This window comes from Tasmannia lanceolata, unplaced genomic scaffold (genome assembly GCF_043159265.1).
Source record: "Tasmannia lanceolata isolate RefF3 unplaced genomic scaffold, GAP_Taslan_0.1 ptg000011l, whole genome shotgun sequence".
NCBI lineage: Eukaryota > Viridiplantae > Streptophyta > Magnoliopsida > Canellales > Winteraceae > Tasmannia > Tasmannia lanceolata.
This window is the reverse complement of record NW_027518688.1, coordinates 21,076,294-21,098,349: the sequence shown is the minus strand read 5'-3', so window position 1 is coordinate 21,098,349 and position 22,056 is coordinate 21,076,294. Positions and strand designations below refer to the sequence as shown.

At 39.5% G+C, this 22,056-nt stretch overlaps 2 protein-coding genes across 2 annotated transcripts; one reads left to right on the top strand and one right to left on the bottom strand.

Moving 5' to 3' along the window:
• Window positions 1–6,075: 6,075 nt before the first annotated feature.
• LOC143886017 (uncharacterized) lies at window positions 6,076–19,714 on the top strand. The gene is made up of 5 exons (XM_077390020.1): window positions 6,076–6,121; window positions 6,833–6,987; window positions 7,189–9,114; window positions 9,295–9,729; window positions 19,667–19,714. Exons 1-5 carry the CDS (start codon window positions 6,076–6,078, stop codon window positions 19,712–19,714), a joined length of 2,610 nt encoding a protein of 869 aa, XP_077246135.1.
• LOC143886247 (endochitinase-like) lies at window positions 19,614–21,766 on the bottom strand. The gene is made up of 3 exons (XM_077390187.1): window positions 21,258–21,766; window positions 20,223–20,376; window positions 19,614–20,128 (listed from the first exon to the last, which is right to left on the bottom strand). The coding sequence occupies exons 1-3, from the start codon at window positions 21,679–21,681 to the stop codon at window positions 19,759–19,761; spliced, it is 948 nt and encodes a 315-aa protein (XP_077246302.1). The 5' UTR covers window positions 21,682–21,766; the 3' UTR covers window positions 19,614–19,758.
• Between the last annotated feature and the right edge of the window lie 290 nt (window positions 21,767–22,056).

Genomic DNA, 22,056 nt, shown 5'->3' with positions numbered 1-22,056 from the left:
AATGCAATTCAATGTCTAAGTTTGAATCAAAGTCGGAGGTTTCAGAGTTCATATACAAAGGGTTCAAAGTTCAAATACAATTCAGAATCATCGGCATGGTTCAGAAGACATGTTATTGCTTATACACCGACAGTCCACGGTGTTCGGAATCAGTTCCTGAAGTTCAGATACAAGTCGACAGGGCCAACGTTTTATCCCACTGATGGGCCAGAAGTTCCAGTGTACTACTCCCACGTTGGGTCCAGAGTTGCCAAATGTTTTACCCCATATGGCAAGGTCCAGAAATCATCCAAGCCTCCACAGAAGTGTTCAAAAGTGTCCAAGGTTCATATTCAAATAATTCAGAATATTCAAAGTTCAAACTGATAGTTCACAGGTTCAGAGTTCAGAACAGATGTTCATAACAATATTTCAGAACAGTTATTTCAAAGGTTCTAAAGTAGTAATAGGTAAGACAAAATGGCATGCTAGACACAAAGCTAGTTCAGAAGTTCAAAGGTGTCAATACAGAATTTCAAAGTCAATATGAAGAGAGTTTACAAATACCCAAAGTAGTACGTTATTACGTACCTCAAGTATACTTGATTCCTTTCTTAATTCGGATTATGATTCAATATCTTGATCTGAACAAAACATAAGTAACAAATAATGGCCCAAAAGGTAACCCATTCTATGGGTATTTCTAGTATTTTTGTGATATCAATATTGTAAAGTTTCCAAAACTCATTAAAACTATTTTTTAACATAAAGATGACATTTTCGGCATATCCGTTGAGTACAAGAGCGTCGAAAATGGACAAGAAAAGAATAAGTTATCAATTTCCGAAGTTTTGAAAAAATTGTCGCGTCGGAAGTTCGAGAATTCCGGACGTCTGAGAATACAGATGTCCGAGAATTACGGACGTCCACAAATTTTCCGGACGACCTCCCCATGCGCGGACCCAGATTTCTCTGTAACGCGACTTTTCACCGTTTTTTGTCACTAAAACGGCCATAACTCCTTCGTTTGGGGTTCAAATCGCGCGAGGTCGGATCCGATGGATTCGTATCGGCGAGAGAAATCCATTAAATCTTATTTCACTCTCCGAATTCATATGTATAATTTAAGAAAACAAATCACCAAAGATTCTACGTCGAATCTCCAAAGTTCTAATTTCTGAATTCAAATTCATATATATTGATTTTGAGTTCATTGGAATTGTATATGAATATCGGGTCCAAGAAAACTCAAGATCAACCCAAAGATTCTTATGTCTAATCCATATTAATCAAAGTTCTTATTTCTTTTCTCTTTTCAAATCCTTGTTTTAGGGTTTCTAATATTTCAAATCATTCATGGTTCATAAGTCTTGCCTTGGTTCGCGGCTTCGACCTCGAAATCGTGATCTCCTTGGTATTCTTCTTCTCTTTCTAGGGCTGCACAACCCTTTAGGATTTGTTTTAGCCACAAAGCAATCTATTTATAGGCTTTATTTGACAGCCCTAATCTAAGTTTAACATGAACAGACAAAAACGCCCCCCTTTATCAAGGGGGGACGAAATTTTAAGTGGGGGTATTTTGGGTATTTACAATCATGTACAATTTTTTTTAGGGATGAGGTGGCTGTAGCCGTGAGGGACTTTCCGTAGACGACTTGAAGCCTTCAAAGAGCTTGTATTTTTCTAAGTCACATGGCTTTTTAGTCCAGGTGGATAGCACTAGAAGTGCCTCACGACTTATTCCTACCTTATGATACTAAACTCTCTAATGGCTTATATAAACCTTTTTTTTGAGTCAAGATGTCTCATGCCGTATCAAATGGGAGTCAAAATTATCGCATTTAGGTAAACAAGTCCATCTTGCAATTCCTATTTCATTGTCTAACTATAAGGGTATTTGGAATCCTTTCCCACTTGCCTTGGTAAGAAGAGTGCTTTTTATTGCTAGATTATTCGGGAACAGAAGTTATTCCTTGTAGACACCCCATTTTGACCGTACCCTGAGCCTCCCCTGTTTGAGCAAAAACCCAACCAAATCAATGAGTTAGCATCCCAAACTTCACTCTAGGCTAGCTTAGGGTCCCATCTAGCTCCTTGTAAAATTTCGTCGAAATCCGAGTGCGTTTGCCTAGCGAACGATCCGAAAAAAAAAGTGTACGCAGTGTAACTGGAAAAGGGGGTGAATTATCCTGGAGCAGTGCCAAATCTGGGCCGAATGGGACACGATTCAATCGTGCGCCTATCGTTTTCTTCGCGCAACCGCGCGCCCATCAAATCTAGAGTGCCGATATCAATCCCCAAAATTCCGTATAAATACCAGCATAAGCTTTGTTTTAAAAAAAAAAGAGAAGAAATTCGTTTTAGAGAGAGAAAGAGAGAGAAACCCAGTGAGAGAAAGTAGATCTCGCCATTCTTCTTCTCCGTTTGATCTTCTCCGGCCAGATCCACCGGAGCTCTGGCAAGATCTGCAACCCCCGATCATATTCTCCATCTTGTCTTCTCTCAACCTCGCCCAATCTTATCCCTGCTGTCATAACAAGAGTTTATATCCTTCTCAAACCCTCATTTGGAACCGTAACTTTTCCACTATTCTTTCTTCTCCAATGAAGTTCTTAGCTCCGGCCTAGCTCCGGCCTAGCTCCGGTAGAGTTCCGATCAAGAGATCGCTCTAGTTCTTTCCTCATTTTTCCTTAGGTCTGTCACTCAAGACCTAGAGAAAACAGAATCGAAACCCTAACTCATATAAAACCTTAGATTTGCTCAATTTGAGTGAGATTTCTGTAATTTTGATGATTTTGGAGAGCTTTAAGCAAGCAGAATATCACGTTGTCGTAACATCACTCTCAATTTATATCAATTAGGCAGGCTTTATCCTCAGGGGGATTTTATCAGGTATGTGTCTAATTGTAAATCAATATTTCAGAAATTTCTCATTTATTATTATATATATATATATATATATATTTAGTAATTGTAATTATTAACTTAAAAATTAAATGATTCTGTACATGTTATAGATTTATTTGCATGATTTGTTTTATGATCTATTTAAATTTTGTGTTTGAATGATCTATTATGTCCATATATATAAAAAATAAACTAGTCGATCTTCTCTGAAAAATAAAAATAAAAAAATACTTTACTAAGTTGAATGTTCAAATATGTATATACTGATTGCAAGTAAGCTTGTTTTCCCTATCTAATATATAATTCATTCAACTATGATTTTAAATATTTTTTAACACAATCAGTGTGAATGAATGAGTTTTTATTGCAATTTTTTTTTTTTGTAAGCATCACACATAAAAAAAAGAAGCAAATCATCATAACGGGTTCTACATCTTAGCTATTATTAGGCGACACTTCTTTCATTTCTTTTATGTGTGCTTATTATTCATCTCCGAGACATGCATGATTAGATAGACGTCTTCTCGGAGATATTCGTTCTCATTTCATATGACTTTCGCCCAAAACTCTTCAAAATTATTAAGTAAATGGCATAAGAGACCAGGTTTTTGCACTTGGGCGGATGAGGTGCTCTTTAGACCTTCCGAATTCGTAATCAGGCACGAACCCTCTTTTTATAATCTCTGGTTATCCGTTGCAACAGAGCATAGTATGGGATCCTTGGCCCACTTCCTTGGATGGCGACTCTTCTTTGTTTAAGGTACGCCTCGAATCTGGGCTAGTCCCCGAATCGAGAGGTATCTCACCTTTTATATCGTCACTCATGCTGTGAGGGGCATTTATTCTTTCGAGAGTTCCTTGGTAGAGCTCTCCATTCACGTGGATGATCCATTGAGACTGTTAGTGTGGGGGCACGTCCCCCGCCTGCCTCTCTCGGATCGGGGTCCACAGGCTGGCGACTCTGCTGGGGATCATCTTTCAAGATATTGCCTAACTCTGTTAAAATGCCATTTTTATTAATTTTGAAGAATTTTGAACTAAAGTCATTATCAATGGGAATTTAATCGATTAGAATCCAGGGGCACCAAATAGGTGTTTAAAATAAGGGATTCACACACTGCACAGCATACATCATTTTATTTTTATTTTTATTTTTTTTCTTTTATTGATTTTATTATTATTAGCTCCATGGGATAGATATAATGCGTGCCTCATGGGATATCACTATCCAGATGGTGCTGTTGTATCTATTACCAAGCTATGCGCCAGTGCTGCAGTCGTAAACACTAGGCGTACTTGTGTTTACAGCAGTTGATGAGCAATGAAGCATACTATGTATAACACTAGGCGTACTTGTGTTATACATTTTAAGTATGGATCATAAGCATAGTATCCGATATATTGAGTCCGGAGCTCTACTTTCATTTTAAATATATTATGTATATGAATATATTAGTTGACTTAGTGAAACCCAATTAGGATCTGCATGTGCTTATATATATATTGTATTCATATAAGGACGAACATGTGTTGCTTATACATGTTGGAGCCTAGATTTAAGAGTCTTGTCGTATCCATAGATTATTGTAGCTCACCTTATGTGGCTACAACGCAGTCCTAGTGCACTCACATGTCTGTCTTGAGTCAAGTGTCTTGACTCTATGGGATTATATTTAGGGCTGGTGCCCCTGGTCAGGGTATATATGTATATATCTATATATTGATTATCAGATTGAGGGCCTACTCTTTAGTGAGGTTTCCTTGTCTAATCTAATCAGTTGTATCAGTCTGTTTTTCAGATCTAGACCCGACCAGTGGCTTTTACTTGCCCCTCTCATGGTTGTGGCCTCTCTGTTGTTCTATTTATTGAGATTATGTCCCTATATCTTTTGATTATAAGATCAGGACCTACTTCCTAGTAGAGATTTCTGGCTTGAATCAATCAGTCGTGTCTATGCATCTCTCAGATCTAAACCTAGCTAGTGGCTTCTACTTGTCACCCTCATAGCTACGGTTTATTCTTTGACTCGATGATGATAAAATTCACTTGTTTTTATCCCTCAGATTGAAACTTCATTTATCTATTCTTTTGTTGTGTCATATATTATTCAGATTGTTTTCTTGTCTTGTCTTTAGATATGGTCGACAGTTTGTCTGCTGTCTTTATGGCCATAGTCTATTATTGATCTCTTTGATTATTCAGTTTTGACATCCATCTTCCAGATTTAGATCCGGTCTATGATCTACTTTTGTCATTTTTGTGACCGTGGTCTCGTTTCTGAATTTATGATCATCTTTGATCAGTAGTGGAACACTCGATGTCATCGATAATATCCTTCTTGTGCTTGATCGTTAAGTTTATTTTTATTCTTTGTTTATTCGAAGTTATCTTCATTCCCTAATTATCCCGTCCTATCTTTGTGTCTGGTCTGATTATGGCAAACCTTTTGTTGGACAACTGGATAGCCGATACCATTAAAGCTCTTCCGCGTGAACAATCACAGAGAAATATGGCTGATCATTTCATCAATTCGTTCACTTATTTGAACAGTCGAGATATAAATTGGAAGTTTCTCCAAGCAGCTGCTGGACTTTGGGATCCTGTTCTTCATGTCTTTCGATTTGGCCGTTTTGAACTTTGTCCCAATTTGAAGATTGGTGTACCATGCTAGAGCTCCCATCTGAGGGACTCTGGATCAAACCTTCAAAGATAGAATCTCCTCATGGTCTGTTTTGCAAACTATTCAAAAATGAGACTGTGGATGCTCTGCCATGTTTAACGGATACGTGCGTGAAAATTCAAGACCTTATTAAACTTTTTTCGAAAAACGTCGATCCTACTAACTCTCGTTTTCAGGATTGCCGACGTAATGCTTTAATTTTTATGGTCTTCGCACGTCACGTTCTTCGCAGAAATTCCCATGTTGCATCTTTGATCCTATTAGGAGTGGTAGATCAGATCAACGAAGGGAGGAATCCCATCCCTACCATGTTAGCAGAGACCTTCTTGGGATTAGATCTTATTGCTTCCCGAGAGATCAAAGACAATTTATGTGGATGTGTGAAGCTGTTATATGTCTGGCTTGGTGAAAAACTTCAAATTCTTCAGCGACAAAACCAAAATCCGTATATCCTGAAGAATTTCCGTACATGGAAACCAATAGCCAATCAACCTCAGTCCATCGATGAATGGCACAATTGGTTGCAGCATATAGAGAAGAGCCAGTTTCGCTGGGTAAGTCATTCATGTTTCCATGTTTTTACTAGCACTTACCCGCATCCGTTTGTTTACCTCATGGGTATCGAAAAATCTTCTTTTTATGCACCCATGCTATTTCTCTATCAGATTACGGGAATTCCATGTCCTCCCGGAATCATAGTCCCTCCTCTTTGTGAGGATCTCACTCCTGATCTTATCAGATCCATTGTGGCTGCTTGGGAAAATAAAAATATGGAAAGGAGGTTTGGTTTAATATCCAAAGTCCGACATGAGGAAATAGCGGAAGAGCATGCAACCCGGAGAGCTCGGATTGAGGAGCCTTGAAGATCCATATCATGTTTTGTTATTCCGATTTCTGCATTTCCCATTATTGTCAGTCTGTTTATCCAGTTGTGATTAGAGATTAATATTTTTCATCCGTTGTAATCACAAATTGAATCTTATTAATGAAAGTGTGTTTTTGTTTCTTTTGTCATTGTTTGATCAAAATAGTTTATCTCGATTATCAAAATTTTAATCTAGTGTTTATATTTCCATAACAGGATTCTTGATTGAGCAACCATTGCTCCTAAGAAAATCCTCGTTTCAAAATCAACCTGGTCCCGTCAGTCCGCTGATTCCAGGCTGAGTCGTTTTTCTTCCTCACCAATTTCTTTTACCTCCCCTGCATTACCTTTTTCCAATCTCCAGGAAATCCCTTTGCCTGTCCAATTTACTCCTGAACAGAGCCTGCACCTACACCTCAACAACCCCCATTTATACCTCCTCCACCTCCTATGATGAATAGACCGGCAATGTTCACTGTTGAGGATGACTTTGATGAGGAGCAGTATGCAGAAGAAAATTGTCACCCTAACCTGGATAGAGTTGATAAGGGCAAGGTGATAACGGACAGACTGGACAAGCTGGCCCAGGAGATGGAAAACATAAAATTCCAAGGCCCGAAAAAGCTGAACATGGCCGATTTTATGATATATCCAGGAGTCACACTGCCTCCTAGATTCAAAGTGCCAGATATGGATAAGTATGACGGGACAGGGTGTCCTAGAAGCCATCTAATGTCAGTTCTTCCACTTTTACAGCAGCATGGTCTATCTCCAGAGCAGGTTGCTCTCTTATTTCCCCGATCTTTGGTCGGAGTGGCTAAGAAGTGGTTCTTGAGCCTAAAGTCTGAAGATATCCGAACCTTGGAGGATATTGCCAATAGGTTCGTCGAGCAATTCTCCAGGGAAGAGGGGATCGATGTAACCAAAAGAGATCTGAAGGCTTTGAAGCAGGGCCATAATGAAACATTTACTTCCTTTATCCGCAGATGGAGAAGGAAAGCAGCCCAGATGACTCATCGTCTTTCAGATGAGGAGCAAATCAAAATTGTGGTGAAAAATCTGTCGCCACAATATTATCATCACATGGCTATTCAATATTTCCTTGATTTTAACCATCTCATTAAAATCGGGACTCAAATAGAAGATGCATTGGCTAAGGGCCTAAGATCGAGAATTTCATCTGAAGTCAGAGAAGGAAAGAGACCTGTGTCAGCTCCGAAGGAAGTACATAATGTCAATTATGTCAGGCCCCCGCCCAGGGCAATCACTGAAGTGAGAAGGCCGCCGATGGAGCAGAAGCCTCCCCGTCACTTTGATCCCCTTCCATATTCTTTGTCCGTAGCTTTGAAGAAGCTGTTGAAGGACAGGAAGATCAAGCTACCTGACATTAAACCTCTACCTAACCCGTTGCCGAGATCCTGGAGAGAGGATCAATTCTGTGATTATCATCGCAATTCGGGTCATATCACTGATAGGTGTTTAGCTTTGAAACACCAAATTCAAAATATGATCGATAGAAAAGAGCTGTCAATTGAGTTACCAAATGTAACTAGAAACCCCCTTCCGACACATGCAATGCCGCCTCCGCCTTCAGTCAATGTCATTTGTGCCGAAGAGTCTGTTATTGATCCTGCTTCCTTTATATTCGCTATTGAATCTGAAGGGAACTATGTTTGGAAATTTGAGGAGGATGATCAGTGGGCAGAATCAGAAAAACCATATGTCTTATCCTGGAACGACCCTGATGTGGCTGGGCCATCAAATCAGTCATACGTTTTCCAGTGTGAGGATGAGGAGAAAGACTCTGAATCTCTATACGTCTTAAGGGTGAGTGATGATGAGGAAGAAGAGATAAAAACCCCATACATCCTTAAGATAGATGATGGAGATCTGTTGCTCTTGAATGATCAATGCGATGAGCTCCGCCACGTCACACGTGGTGGACGAGTTTTCAAGCCGGCTGAGCTCAGAGTTGAGAATCCCGCTGAAGTTGCAAGAGGGGTTGACCATCAGAAGCAGAAGCAGAGACTTGATGAAGAGGAAGATAACCTGTTGAATCAGCTTAAGAAAACCCAAGCTAATGTTTCAATTTGGGGTTTACTGATGGCGTCACCGAAACACAGACAAGTTGTGCTTCGTGAGCTGAACTCATCCCAAGTATCAGTTGAGATTACTCCTGACGAGTTGGTCGGTTTGGTGGCTATGACCAAGGCTTCAAAGGCCTTGTCTTTCTCAGACGAGTATTTGCCGTCAGAGGGAAAAGACCATACTCGTCCTCTCAAGATTACCCTGCTTTGCAATCAGAAAAAAGTATCAGAAGTACTGGTAGACAATGGGTCAGCTTTGAACGTGTGTCCTTTGAGCACTGCCACTACTTTGGGGTTTGGGCCTGAAGACTTCATTCCATCTGAGCAAGGCATACTGGCATATGATGGTACTCGAAGGGACGTTATCGGAACGTTGGCTACTGAGATTGTCATCGGAGGAGAAACCTTTGACGTTGAATTCCAAGTGTTGGATATCAAGACTTCCTTTTGTCTCTTGCTTGGTCGACCTTGGTTACACAAGGTTGGAGTCATCCCTTCCACACTTCATCAAAAACTGAAGTTCATTCGAAACAATCGGGTGATCACAGTCAAGGGAGATCCCGAGCCAGAAGTTGGACAAATATCTCAGGAGCTTGTTACTGAAAACACAAGAGATATTAGTCTGACAGGATTTTCAGTGGAGGTTTCAGCTATCACCATGAAAGAAGCTATGAGTGAAGAAATTATGTTTCTCTCTAGCACCAATACTCGGGTAGTCAAGATGATGCGCCGATTTGGATATCTCCCAGGGGCAGGTCTGGGAAAGAATATGCAGGGTCCGACTGAGCGGCCAGAGCTAAAAGCATCTAACGGATTGTTTGGGTTGGGATACAAGCCAACTCGCAAGGAGGTGCAGGAAATGAGATCTTATATGTTCAAATGGGCAGAATGTCGCCGCAGAGGCTTAGAATTTCCCATGGGACCGTTCAACAAGGTTATGAATGGTAGATTCCGAAAAGAGGGAGCTAATTGCCCTTATTACAGTTTCTCAGAGCCTTGGTATGATGAGAATGGGACCAGGCTGCCAGGTTTCGAGATCTTTTTCGCAGATGAGCTGCCAGCAGATTTTTATAGTAAGCAGATTGTAGAGGCAGTGGTGACAGAGGAACCAGACTTAGACTGGGTTGAGAATTTTGAGCCAGAATTCCTAGACTCTTTGTTTCAGGTCGAGGCACCAGTCATTGCTATGATTGGAAGAGACGCACCTTTTGTGAACCCAGAGGACTATATCACCCCAGCCGAGGGACCTCTGGATAATTGGACCTCACAGGTTATACCCCAGGTAGTCCTTCAGTATATTCCAGTCTCTCCAAAAGAGTCAGTTGTTTCAAAATTTGTGTCAGTTTCTGAGTCCGTCCCAGAGTCTGTCATTTCTAACTTTTCTTTTAATGCAGGTACTGTAGAGGTCGGGTCTACCTCTGGAGTGGGTGACGAGTCTGTTTCAAAGTCTGTAACGCCTGATGTGGGCAAATCATCTGATGTAATCATTGATTCCGATGAAATAAAAGACTCTTTTGCTTATATTCCTGTACTTGTCGCTTCTACTGATTCTGCTTCTGAACCTGATCAAGTAACTAATAATAACAATCAAGACTCCCCCTCTAATGAGGAAGCCGACGAAACTCCCTTTGAAATCAAGCATATGATTCAACAAGAGGAGAGTCGCCGCGCTAAACCACTTGAAGAGGAAATTGAAACCGTAAATATAGGTGATGAAACCTTAATTCGGGAAATACGAATTGGCAAAATTTTATCTCCTGAGGAGCGTGAAGAATTAATCACCTTGCTAAAAGAGTTTAAGGAGGTTTTTGCTTGGTCTTACGACGACATGCCGGGATTGAGCGAGGACATTGTCCAACACAGATTACCTCTAATCCCTGGCATCAAGCCGAAGAAGCAAAAACTCCGGAAACTTAAAACAGAATGGGAGTTGAAAGTTCATGATGAGGTTAAGAAACTACTCGAAGTGAAATTCATCGAAGTAGTAGAGTACCCTGAATGGCTTGCAAATATTGTACCGGTGGCGAAGAAGGATGGGAAAGTCAGGATGTGTGTCGATTTCAGAGATCTGAACAAGGCCAGTCCGAAAGATGATTTTTCGCTTCCGAACATTGATCTCCTGGTTGATAATACGGCTGGTCATGCACTCTTATCCTTTATGGATGGATTCTCAGGGTACAACCAAATCAAAATGGCACCTGAAGACATGATGAAGACGGCATTTATTACTCAGTGGGGGACATATTGCTACAGAGTGATGCCGTTTGGTCTCAAGAATGCTGGTGCTACTTATCAGAGGGCTGCGACTACTCTTCTTCATGACATGATTCATAAGGAAGTCGAGGTCTATGTAGATGACATGATTGTCAAGGGCAAGACTCGACCGGAGCATACAATCGCTTTAAGAAAATTCTTCGAACGAATCCGGAAGTTTCAACTTCGCGTGAACCCAAATAAATGTGTATTTGGAGTCACCTCAGGAAAGTTGCTCGGATTTATGGTCAGCGAGAGAGGAATTGAAGTAGACCCTCAGAAAATCAAGGCTATCTAAGAAATGCAACCACCAAAGACGGAAAAACAGATTCGTGGATTCCTTGGTAAGGTACAATACTTGAGGAGATTCATATCTCATTTAACTATGACATGTGAACCCATCTTCAAGTTATTGAAAAAGAATTCCTCCAAGAAATGGAATGAAGAATGTCAGGAAGCATTTGAAAAGGTCAAGCAGTGTTTGTCTTTGCCTCCTGTCCTATCCCCAGTTATTCCTGGTCAACCGTTGTTAATGTATTTGTCCATCACGAATATAGCAATGGGTTGTATGCTTGCTCAGCAAGATGTAGGGTCTAAGAAAGAAAAGCCCATTTACTACATCAGCAAGAAAATGTTGGAGTATGAAATCAAATACACCGTTTTGGAAAAGACGTGTTTAGCATTGGTTTGGGCGACTCAAATGCTTAGACATTACATATTATCGAATAAAATATTTTTGCTCTCACGGATGGATCCGTTGAAATATTTGTTCGAGAAACCCGCTCTTACAGGAAGAACAGCTAGATGGTTGCTATTGTTGTCCGAGTATGACATCACTTATGTCACTCAGAAATCAATTATGGGACGGGTAATCGCTGAGCAGCTAGCTGATGCTCCTGTTGAGGAGAATGCTTTTCTGAAGGCTGATTTTCCTGATGAAGAGATTATGGACATTGAAGAAGAAATTCCGAGTTCCAAATGGCTTATGTACTTTGACGGAGCTGTCAATAATCATGGTCAAGGAATAGGGGCAGTTTTGGTATCTCCAAAGAAGGAGTACATTCCGATATCCATCAAGTTGCAGTTTGAATGCACCAATAATATGGCAGAATATGAAGCATGCATCGCAGGACTTAAGGCAGCTTTGGCTTTGCGAATTCAAGATATCGATGTGTTCGGAGATTCAATTCTGATCATTTGTCAAATAAATGGGGATTGGAAAACGAAAGAGGCAAGGTTGATCTCATATCACACTTATCTTGCATCTCTGGTCGAGAAGTTCAGGAATGTCACCTTTACTCATCTGTCGAGAACAAGGAATCATTTTGTTGACGCTCTGGCTACTCTGGCGTCCATGCTAGACATTTCTGCGACAATGGAAGTTCAGCCTTTAGCTGTGAGGTTGCAATGGATTTTCTTCCCCCCTTGATGGATCTTTGTTTTGAGTTGGTTTTCCTTATTTTCCCTTGTTTTATTGTCTTGATTTTCTTTCTTTCCATTTTTTTTTTTTTTTGGGAAAATGACAAAAGAAGGTAAAGACTGAACAGGTTCATTGGGATTCCCCTATTAGATTATGGGGGATTATGGATTCAAATGTGGACGAGGGAGTAAGTGGTCTCTCAAGAACAGGAATGGAATCTTTCTCTAGGGCTTAGTCCTTTCTCGTGTTGCCTTGTCCTCATTAGAATTGATATATTGAGATGTCATCTAAAACAGGAGATTTCAATATCCCATTTTTTCCTAGCCATTCATTTCCCCTGTCTGCCCACAAGAAATAGACCATAGACCGACAATATCTGGGAGGGGGATTTTTTTTTTTTTGTTTATTTACACTTAATTGTTCATTTGCATACAATGAATCTGATGGTAAAGATTGCTAGGGTAGCTTGTTTTCACAATGTGGATCATCTACAAACAATGCAACCAATTGGATGACATTTTGGCTCGACTCGGTTGGGTCGAGTGGATGTCTTTATTAATGTATGTATAATTTTTGTAGCGCATCATATGCTTCTTATAGATTTAACACAAAAACATAGAGTACTTTGTGGGTTGACTGTTGTTAGCAGCATTTTAGGGCGTCTGCTTTGGCAAGGCTTCTAATTCTCGTCCGATGAAATGGGCAGAAGTGGATTAATTAAAGAGAATCTTAGGAAGTGACTCTGAATCGCTCTAAAGAATCTCATATTTTAGTCGAAATATGATAGGGAAATTGGTAAACAGGCTTTGCCGGTCTGGTAGCCGAATGGGATTTTTGCGAATTTTGACTTTTATCATTCTCCCAACTTAAAAAAAAGGATGGAGAATCCCTTTTAATAATGGTTGCCCGAGGCAACCTTAATTTCTATATTTACTATGTACTCGATCATTTAATTTGACTTTTTCCAAAGTTGACTTTGCGAATTAACTTAATTTAAGTACTTGTAAGCAAGGTTTAAAATTTCGGTTTTGGTACCGGTTTCGGACCCTGAAATTTTGAAATTTTGGTCGAAATCAGGTACAAAACCCAAATTCAATATTTTATTCAATATTAAATTTCGGTAATTTCGGTCGAAATTTCGGTGAAATATTAAATTAATATTTTAAAAAACAGATTTTTTGGGTCAAATTTCGGAAAAACCGAAATTTCGACCGAAATTCCAAAATTTCGACCGAAATAAATGACCGTTTCGGTTTTGGGTCATTTCGGTGTCGGTCTCCACCGAAATTTCAGATTTCGGTCGAAATTTAAAACCATGCTTGTAAGGAGACCCAAGTGCTAAAGTTGCTTTCAATTGATGTTGAGAGTATGGTTGCAACTGGGCTCGGGTTTTACCCGACTAGTTCAAAGAATAAAACCCAAAACCAAATCCAGATCCGACTCTTATAAGCGTGCTATGATTTTCTCAAATACCCCTTAAATAACAAGCCAAATTATTTTGTAAGTATATTGATATTGATGTTTTCACACATTTGTGATGTGAAAAATTAGTTTTCTTCTTAAATCTGTGCACTTGATAACTTAAATTTAAATATGTTTAGTGTGAAGATTTGTTGCTTTCTACACCATTTAAAATTAATTACTATAGTAAGCTAAACATTAAAAACCCGACCCGACCTGACCTGACCCAACCCGAGAAACTATCTCAGGTTGGGTCGGGTTTATGAATCTCGGGCTTTCCCAAAAAGATCCAACCCTAGCTAGATCAAAGTCAGCTTGGATTTTATTTTATTTTTTTAAAGTGACATATTTCATTGATATTGGAATAGCATTAGGGACCAGGAGTCCCGTCCTGGATTACAAAATACCAGAGAGAGCTGGAACGGGCATACGCAAGACCAATAATAAGAATGCAGTAAAACAAGGCAAAGTATAAACATTTCTCTTCTTCCTTCTTCATACCATTAGCAACTCTTCTTTTCAAACTCCAAAAAAATTTGTGTACACCTTCAGGCTTCCTTTGAAAGTAAAACCCATTTGTTCTATTCACTTAACCGGAGCTCGAATTAAAACTCTGAATTAGTCGCCACCCCAAGAGAAAAACGTAGCAAAGCAATAGAGTCCAGAATAATATCAAATCTAAGCGAAAGACATAGTCTCTCAAGCCTAAACTTGTGGGAGTTGTTGTCTACTGAACGCGGACAAATTTCATCCCCTTTGCTATATAACCATGACGTTCTATCCGTGAAAATCCTCAAATCAATAAACAAGCTCCCAAAAGCTTTCCTAGTCTTACAACTAACAGCCTCCAGATAAACTTCAAGAAAACGATTGAACCATTTAAAGACAAGAAAAATAGTGAGGAAGGATTACACCATGAGCGAATGACACAAAGCTCTCTCAAACCCAGGGGAATCAACTTCCTGACTACACCTTTAGGGGAATCAGCTTCGCTTTTTATCTATATTATTATTATTTTGGTAGAAAGATTTCTCATCTCCACTATCATATAAAGAGAATACATTCCTAAAAAATCAATTTCTATGTAGAAGTCTTGCATATAAGGGTGTAAGAACAAAAAAAAAATACTAAATTTATTTTAAAGACTGATTTATTTTCTTAGCCCGAAGCTGATATAAAGATATAATACAGAGAGGTACTAGTAGAAATAATGGCTATTTGCATTATTGTAGGTGAGAATGACCAGAAGGGTTGCAGCATAAATTATAGTTTAAAACATTAGCAAATGAATCTAAAAATAGATAAAGAAGCTGATTTGGTCAAAACATCAAAGATGAAGAACTTAACAATTAGGAAAACACTTGTAAAACGGGATCCCCTATTGAAAATAAAAAAGAAGGGAGTAAATATGGCCGATCGATTTGGCAATTTTAATGTGTGTTTTTTTTTTCTTTTTGCATTTGTCGAGATACGCACCTCTCTTTATATGTTTTATGAGCACGAGTCGCAATATATGATGCCCTGCTTTTATTTTCAGCACGGCCGTATTGCTAGAACCCTCTAACAAATAAGTAAGATGCAGTAATTGGGCATTATTAGGACAGATACCAATTTTTTAATGCATTTGCAACAGATAGGATTGAGAATAAATAGATATCTATAGAAACAACACAGCTCATCGAGTTGATGGGGGTGCAACTTGGGTAAAGACCGGTTCAACTTCTGCTAAAAAATAACTTGGAATAAATACGAACCCAATCCAATGTTAGGGTGAATGATCAACCGAAATTCCCAAAAATCGAATGGTGTTGCACCCTATTTGATGATAATAAATAAAATCGAATAGTGTTGCACCTCGGAGCCTTCTAATGATGATCCATCATGCTACGTAGCGCTGGCCGTCTGTGTAGAGTTAGTGCCCTAAAAGTCGGTCTTTGATATATTGAACTTATCAATTCATTAATAAAGCTCCATTACATGATATTTATTGGGTGCATTAATGGAGTGAGTAATGTGCTTGTTTCATTTGACACACATTTGTCCCTAAGTAGCATCGTAGCAATATTATGCCCATGGATTCACAGATACTAAGGGGCAAGGAGATATGATAAGTGCCTTGAACATCTAGAAGTTCTAGGTTGGGATTGAGAGTGGACATCTCTTTTTGTACACAACTAGCATCGAACCTTGTCTCGATACATGTATTAGGGTGGCTTATCTCAGTCACTGGAGTGATGGACCCTAAGCAGGTAGAATGAGTGCAACAAAATGATTTGTGCACTAAATGGATCATTACATAATAGCATGTGGACATGAAATATGGATAAGGTTGTTCTGGCAGGCATGACCCTTTATATCCTTAGACCTAAGGGGTCATATTGATCTGTGGGCCCACTCTATGGCTTTGGTCTATTTAATTGTGATTATGATCTCGGATCACTTGAGGCTAGTATTGGGTCATGCTGTAGGGTAACCCACGAGGTAAATAGGGATCCCCAGTAAGGAAACCTCCACATGTTTTAGAGGAAAGTCATTACGGTTTCAATCTCAGCATAGGCCTCTAAAAATAATTCTAGCCAGATGATTTGATAAGATGTTTATCAGAATATTTTTGTGAACCAGTAGTTATTTTTCAAAGGATTATGCAAATGAATTTGCTGGACCGGGCTGATAGATTGAAAGGTATACCATTGGATGCCAGACTAGCCACCTCATGAATGGAGACAAAAGCTAGCAATTCCCATTCATTTTTGGGGAAAAAGGAAATAAAATGCATATTTTCGAAGAGAAAATGTGAAGTTTTGCTACCATAGATTGCAAACCACGTGATCTAATTAATGTAGTGTTCGTGGTCAAATTGGGGGCAGTTATCACGGACGCCTAATTAATCAAATAGGACACATTGACATGCCTGTTGTTTACAAAAATTTATGGTTGGGCAATATCAAATGTATGTTGTCATCTAAAATGTAGCAACATGCAAGATGTTTTTTTTCCTCGGCCCAGCCCCCTCTAGTGCAGTTATGAATTATGATTACTGTATTACACCCCAAGGGGTCAACACGGGGAAGAATAAGGAGTGAATATATCATTTCCCTTCAGCAATGGTGATTTTTTCATAATTAGACTTTAAGCTAAAAATGCCTTTGTTGAATTGATGCCAAGAGAAGAACCATTTTTACCGTTCCCTCTTAAAGAGTGTATTTTCAGAGAATATTCACTCCTACAATAAATGCAAAGATAATATCGTTTTCTTGGGAGGATGCTTTCTTTAAACTAGTTTAACACTCTCCATGGATTACTTCATTTTGTGATTGCCCATTGTCCACGGAATTGCGTCATCTATTTTGCGGGTGCACAGGATCATTAAATCGTGGTGGGCCCAGGGTGTTCCGAATAGATCAATCTCATTAATTAGTAGACCTGGCAAAAAGTGACCCGGACCCGTGGGTCCACCCTGCCCGCCCGTAATATATCATTAATTAGTAGACCTGGCAAAAAGTGACCCGGACCCGTGGGTCCACCCTGCCCGCCCGTAATTTAGTCACTAAATTCCTGTCAAAATGACACTCGTCAAAGCTAACGTGGGATACACGACAGCACTGCAAACGTATAGGTCTTTGAACTAGAGCTTCAAAGTGGAGGAAGAGGAATCAGCACAAAGTAGTCAGACTTATCAGAATTAGTTGTACAAAGGATGGGCCCACTAAATGAAGAGGTGGGACGACTAAGACTTATGAGAATTAGTTGTACAAAGGATGGGTCCACTAAATGAAGAGGTGGGACGACTAAATGAGAAGTTGTAGAAAGGATGAAGAGATGGGATTGCCTTAACAGTTTGAAAGGCAAAAAGTTGCATTTCAGTGGATAGTCTATCTCGCTGGTCATGCGGGTGGGGGTCAAACGGCTTGGGTCAAAAAATGACCCGGATCCCTACTTGTCCGCACTTAGGTGACCTGCACCCACTGACCTGCACCCACTGCTGGTGGGTTGGGTCAACCTGCGGGTAACCCGTAATTTTTCGCCGAAGAGTATTTTTTTTGGGTGAATAAGGAAATTATAGTGAGAAAAACAAAATAAGAGACTTAGAAAAAAATGCATGGAGTACCCCCATTGCAAATGAGCCCTTGTCCCTTTTATACTAGGTTGCATTTCCTCTTAATCTAGACCGTCCATTTCTCCTTTTCTTTGATCTCACGGTTCATACAAATTGCTTCTCAATGAAATAACACAAAATGCCTGGAGTACCCACCAAAAGAGAGAAGTCTCCTCTTTTATCTAAAAGCTGTCATTTGTTGCGAGTTAGGAAATGCGGTGAACAAAAAAAAAACGAAATGAGGGCATCTGCGGGTTCACCCGACCCAACCCATGTTTTGGCGGGTTGGGTGCCCCGCGGGTCAATTTTGACGGGTCACTCAAATGCCAACTCATTTATAAATTCCTTGATTGGAATTTATAATCTTCGATCTTCAACAACGCATGTTTTGGCTTCAGACAGAGATACAAGGATTGAGACAGAACTTAGAATACCATCGATGAAGGGGATGAAACAACTTTGAACAAGAATCAGTAGGCAGCAATCATTGAAAGAAATGGAAGAGTGGGAGAAGTATTATATCAGTGTTTTTTTCACATGTTCATTTTCTTTGAATGGTTTTTTTGAGATTGATGTTCATTTATTTATTTATTTTTGAATGGCTTTATACCATGTTGACTGAACCATAGTTCTAAACAAGGTTTAAAATTTCGGTTTCGGTAACCGTTTCGGACCCCACAAAAAACCGAAATTTTGGTCCGAAATTTGGTAATTTGGTTCCAAATTCCGGACTTAAATTTCGAATAACACTTTTTTTAAAAATAAATAATGTCATTAAACCGAAATTTCGGTCCGAAATCCGCGAAAAAATGAATTTCGGAAATTTTGGTTTCTATCCCCAGCGGTATCCGAAATTTCGGATTTCGGTCGAAATTTTAAACCATGGTTCTAAGCATGGTTTTAAATTTCGACGAGATTCAGTGGAGACCGACACCAAAATCACACTTACCCGAAATGGTATTTTATTTCAGCCATAATTTTGGAATTTCGGTCTAAATTTCGTTTTTTCCCAAAATTTCACGCAAAAAACCTGTTTTTTTAATCATTTTAATATATTACTGAAATTTCGGCCAAAATTTTATATCAAATAAAATACTGTTTTTCTTGTTTCACCGGATTTCGGCCGAAATTTCATTTTTGGTGGGTCCAAAACCGGTATCAAAACAGAAATTTAAAACCTTGGTTCTAAGTAATAAATACATTTTTGGATTAATAGTTTAATATTTAGAGAGGAAAGAGAGAAAAGTGAGAGAAGACATGGGTTACATGCATGGTTTAAAATTTCCGTTTCGGTAACCGTTTCGGACCCAACCAAAAACGGAAATTTCGGATTTCGCCGAAATTTCCGACCGAAATTTCGGTAATTTGGTTCCAAATTTCGGTAATTTGGTTCCAAATTTCAGACCCAAATTGCCGAATATATCATTTTTACCTTAGTTTAAACGTAAAAGCTACTTTCTTACGTGTACGTTTGGATTTCAAGAAAAATATTTTTGAAAAGTTTTTCCTATGGTTATGGCTCATTAAGACACATCAACTTAAATAGAAGGTCCCACTAAATAAAACCATGTTGAATAAGCTTTCGTGGTTGTTTCACCTCCTTGTCACTCAGAAATCAGCCTGTCAAGTTTTTGTGATGGTCTGAGATTAATCCCAGTAAAAACATGTTTTTTAATCTCAGGTATTTCATATGTCCCCTCATATCGAGAAGGAATCGAAGGCAATTTTTTGAAAGAGAGGGAAGACTATTTTACCTTTGACAGACCATATATAGATTTGTTAATTATAAATCATCTATTTACTATTTTTTTCATACAAAGGGAATAATCGCCTTTCATAGGCTCGCCACAGTAGATTTTAAGCATAGGTAAATCATCTATGTAGTTTTATTCAATAAACTTGTATATGATTACACAGGATTTTTATACTGATGACAAAATATTATTGTCTATGACACTTACTTAGATGATACTAGTAGTCATTTATTTTAATACATCAAAAGCACCTAATCAAGCAAAAGAACGTTGGTTGTAGCAGTCAAGGTTGGAGCCATAGCTCACACCAAGTATGTCACAGTATCTCTTGTAGAATCCGATGCGGTCCGCCACCGCATTGTTGGTGCCTTTGCCGCATTCGATTCCACCATTGATGATATTTGTAAGAACACCGAACCCTGGAAGGCGACCTGCTGACTTGTCGGCAGCAGATGGTGTCCATTGGCCAGTGATGACATTATGGCATGAAGGTTTTGGAGATTGAGGGGTCGTCCAAAACCATAGGGCTGTCTTAAATGAAACGGTTGCATCAGTGGCAACAAGGTCTGGGTTTCTGAGAAGGTCCACCCCAATGGCTTTTCCAGCTGGGCCATAGTTGTAGTTGCTGTAAGCATCAGAATCAAAGTCAAGTTAATCCCCTAGAAAAATATACATAGAAACAACATGACAAAAGTATGGGAAAAGATGATGAAACTTACTAAGAGATTTGAATGGGACCTCGGCCGTAGTATTTTTTACCAGCAGCACATGGCCATTGTGCATTTGAAACACAATAATCTCCTGGACTACCTTGTTCTTGGAGGAAGCAATATCCCCAAGCATATGGACCGTCTGGTGCAGTTGCCCACCCACCTTAAAACATCAATTAATGGATCCATTAGTCAAGAATTAAAGTTCAATGTTGGGTAGAAAAATAACATAGTAAAACACTTCTATACAGAATTTTTTCTGAAAATAATAATGGAAGTGAAAATTGTTGGGGGTTCCATGCAAAGCAAAGATCCCACATCAGAAAAGTTGAAGGACGTGGATGGGCTTATAAAGATTTGGGTACCCTCCCCTTAAATGCTAGCTTTTAAGGTTTGGGCACCCTCCCTTAATGGCTAGCTTTTAAGGGTAATTCTACTTGGGTACCAACAAAAATGACTAGGATTTGGTCATTGTTGGTGGGATTCGAGCTTTCATCATTGTTTTCTTGCGCACAAAATGGAAGACCTTCTCCTTTTTACAAAACAGATTTCCGTTTTTCAATCCCCACTAACATGAGAGCTGATATCAAAACGGGATTTCGTTCAGAAAATAAAGACAAAATCCTATGCTGTGACAAGGGCAAGAAGACAAGGAAGTGAGATCGAATCCCCATGAAATGCAAAAACAAAAAAACACAATGAAAATGACCAAATTGTCGGTCAATTCTACTTTCGTCTTTATGTTTTGGAAGTGTTTTCCATAACATATATTTCAAGAGGAATGCTAAACTAAAGGACCCCCTTTTAAAAAACCCAGATACAAGGGTGCCCCAGTTGGACCATCTCACCAAAATGCATTTATAATCGCACAGAAAAACATGCTATTAAATGCATGAAAATGAAAATTATTGTTCTTGGGGCACCATTGTTGCTGGGTTTTTACAAGAGCGGCCTTAAGTATAGCACTCCTCATATTTCAATTACTAAGAAAATTATGAACAAATCAATCAAAGAAGATGGGATATCTCAACAAGGGAGACCTACCAGTAGTTTCATGGGATGTTTGAGCCAAGAAAGCTGCAATCTCCCTTTTACGTGTGTTGGTGTCACCCGTGGTTCCAAAGCTACGAAAGGCATTTGCAGCAGCTATGAAGGCATTGTAAGTGTAGAAGCCATTGCCTTTGCAAGCACCATCATTTCGATGCTTCAACATTTGTTCGAAGAGGGCCGGAGTGATGATGGAGCCCACACCACTACCACCACTCGGAGTAGGAGACGGTGTTGAACTGCCACCGCATTGGCTCTGGCAACCGGTCCCACAGTACGCGGTGGTGGTGCCACACCAACCAAATTGGCTGCAACATAGCCCTCCTGGACATAGAGCTTGCCCAGCTTGTCTCCCACACTGTTCTGCCAAGGAGCCTAACAAAGAGGCTAAAGAGAACAAAACCAAGATCCAAGTCCTCATTTTTGCTAGTAGATGTGTTGCTTAAGAAACATGAGGCCTATAAATAGAGAGGGGGGAGGGGTGTTGGGGTTTCTTTTGACTAGTCAAAAATAATAGGCGATAATTCAAGGTAGGACAAAAGGAAAGGATGAGGTAATGGCAAAGAAGATAAGAAGTTACAAGACCTACCCCAGCGAGATAAACAAAACAAAAATTCACCGAGGTAGAAACTTTAAGGTTGGAACTGGGAATTTCCATGAGAAGCTCAATTTGGGCCCACTCCCATGATTTCCGAATGATCGTGACCCTTCATCCAAGGGGTTCCCCCATTATGTACCATGACTAGAAAGTCTTTCTAATTGAAACTATTCCAGTACTTGAATGTTGACCGTCGTT

What these genes read in the sequence shown, in the direction of transcription:
- LOC143886017 (XM_077390020.1), top strand. Translation starts at nt 6,076, where the DNA reads ATGGCACAATTGGTTGCAGCATATAGAGAAGAGCCAGTTTCGCTGG. An exon ending in ATAGAGTTGATAAGGGCAAG is followed by an intron (nt 6,988 to 7,188) that starts GTGATAACGGAC and finishes CCACTTTTACAG; the next exon opens with CAGCATGGTCTATCTCCAGA. An exon ending in TTGGAAGAGACGCACCTTTT is followed by an intron (nt 9,730 to 19,666) that starts GTGAACCCAGAG and finishes ATGATTACACAG; the next exon opens with GATTTTTATACTGATGACAA.
- LOC143886247 (XM_077390187.1), bottom strand. Translation starts at nt 21,681, where the DNA reads ATGAGGACTTGGATCTTGGTTTTGTTCTCTTTAGCCTCTTTGTTAGGC. An exon ending in AACATCCCATGAAACTACTG is followed by an intron (nt 20,377 to 21,257) that starts GTAGGTCTCCCT and finishes TGATGTTTTAAG; the next exon opens with GTGGGTGGGCAACTGCACCA. An exon ending in GGTCCCATTCAAATCTCTTA is followed by an intron (nt 20,129 to 20,222) that starts GTAAGTTTCATC and finishes TGATGCTTACAG; the next exon opens with CAACTACAACTATGGCCCAG.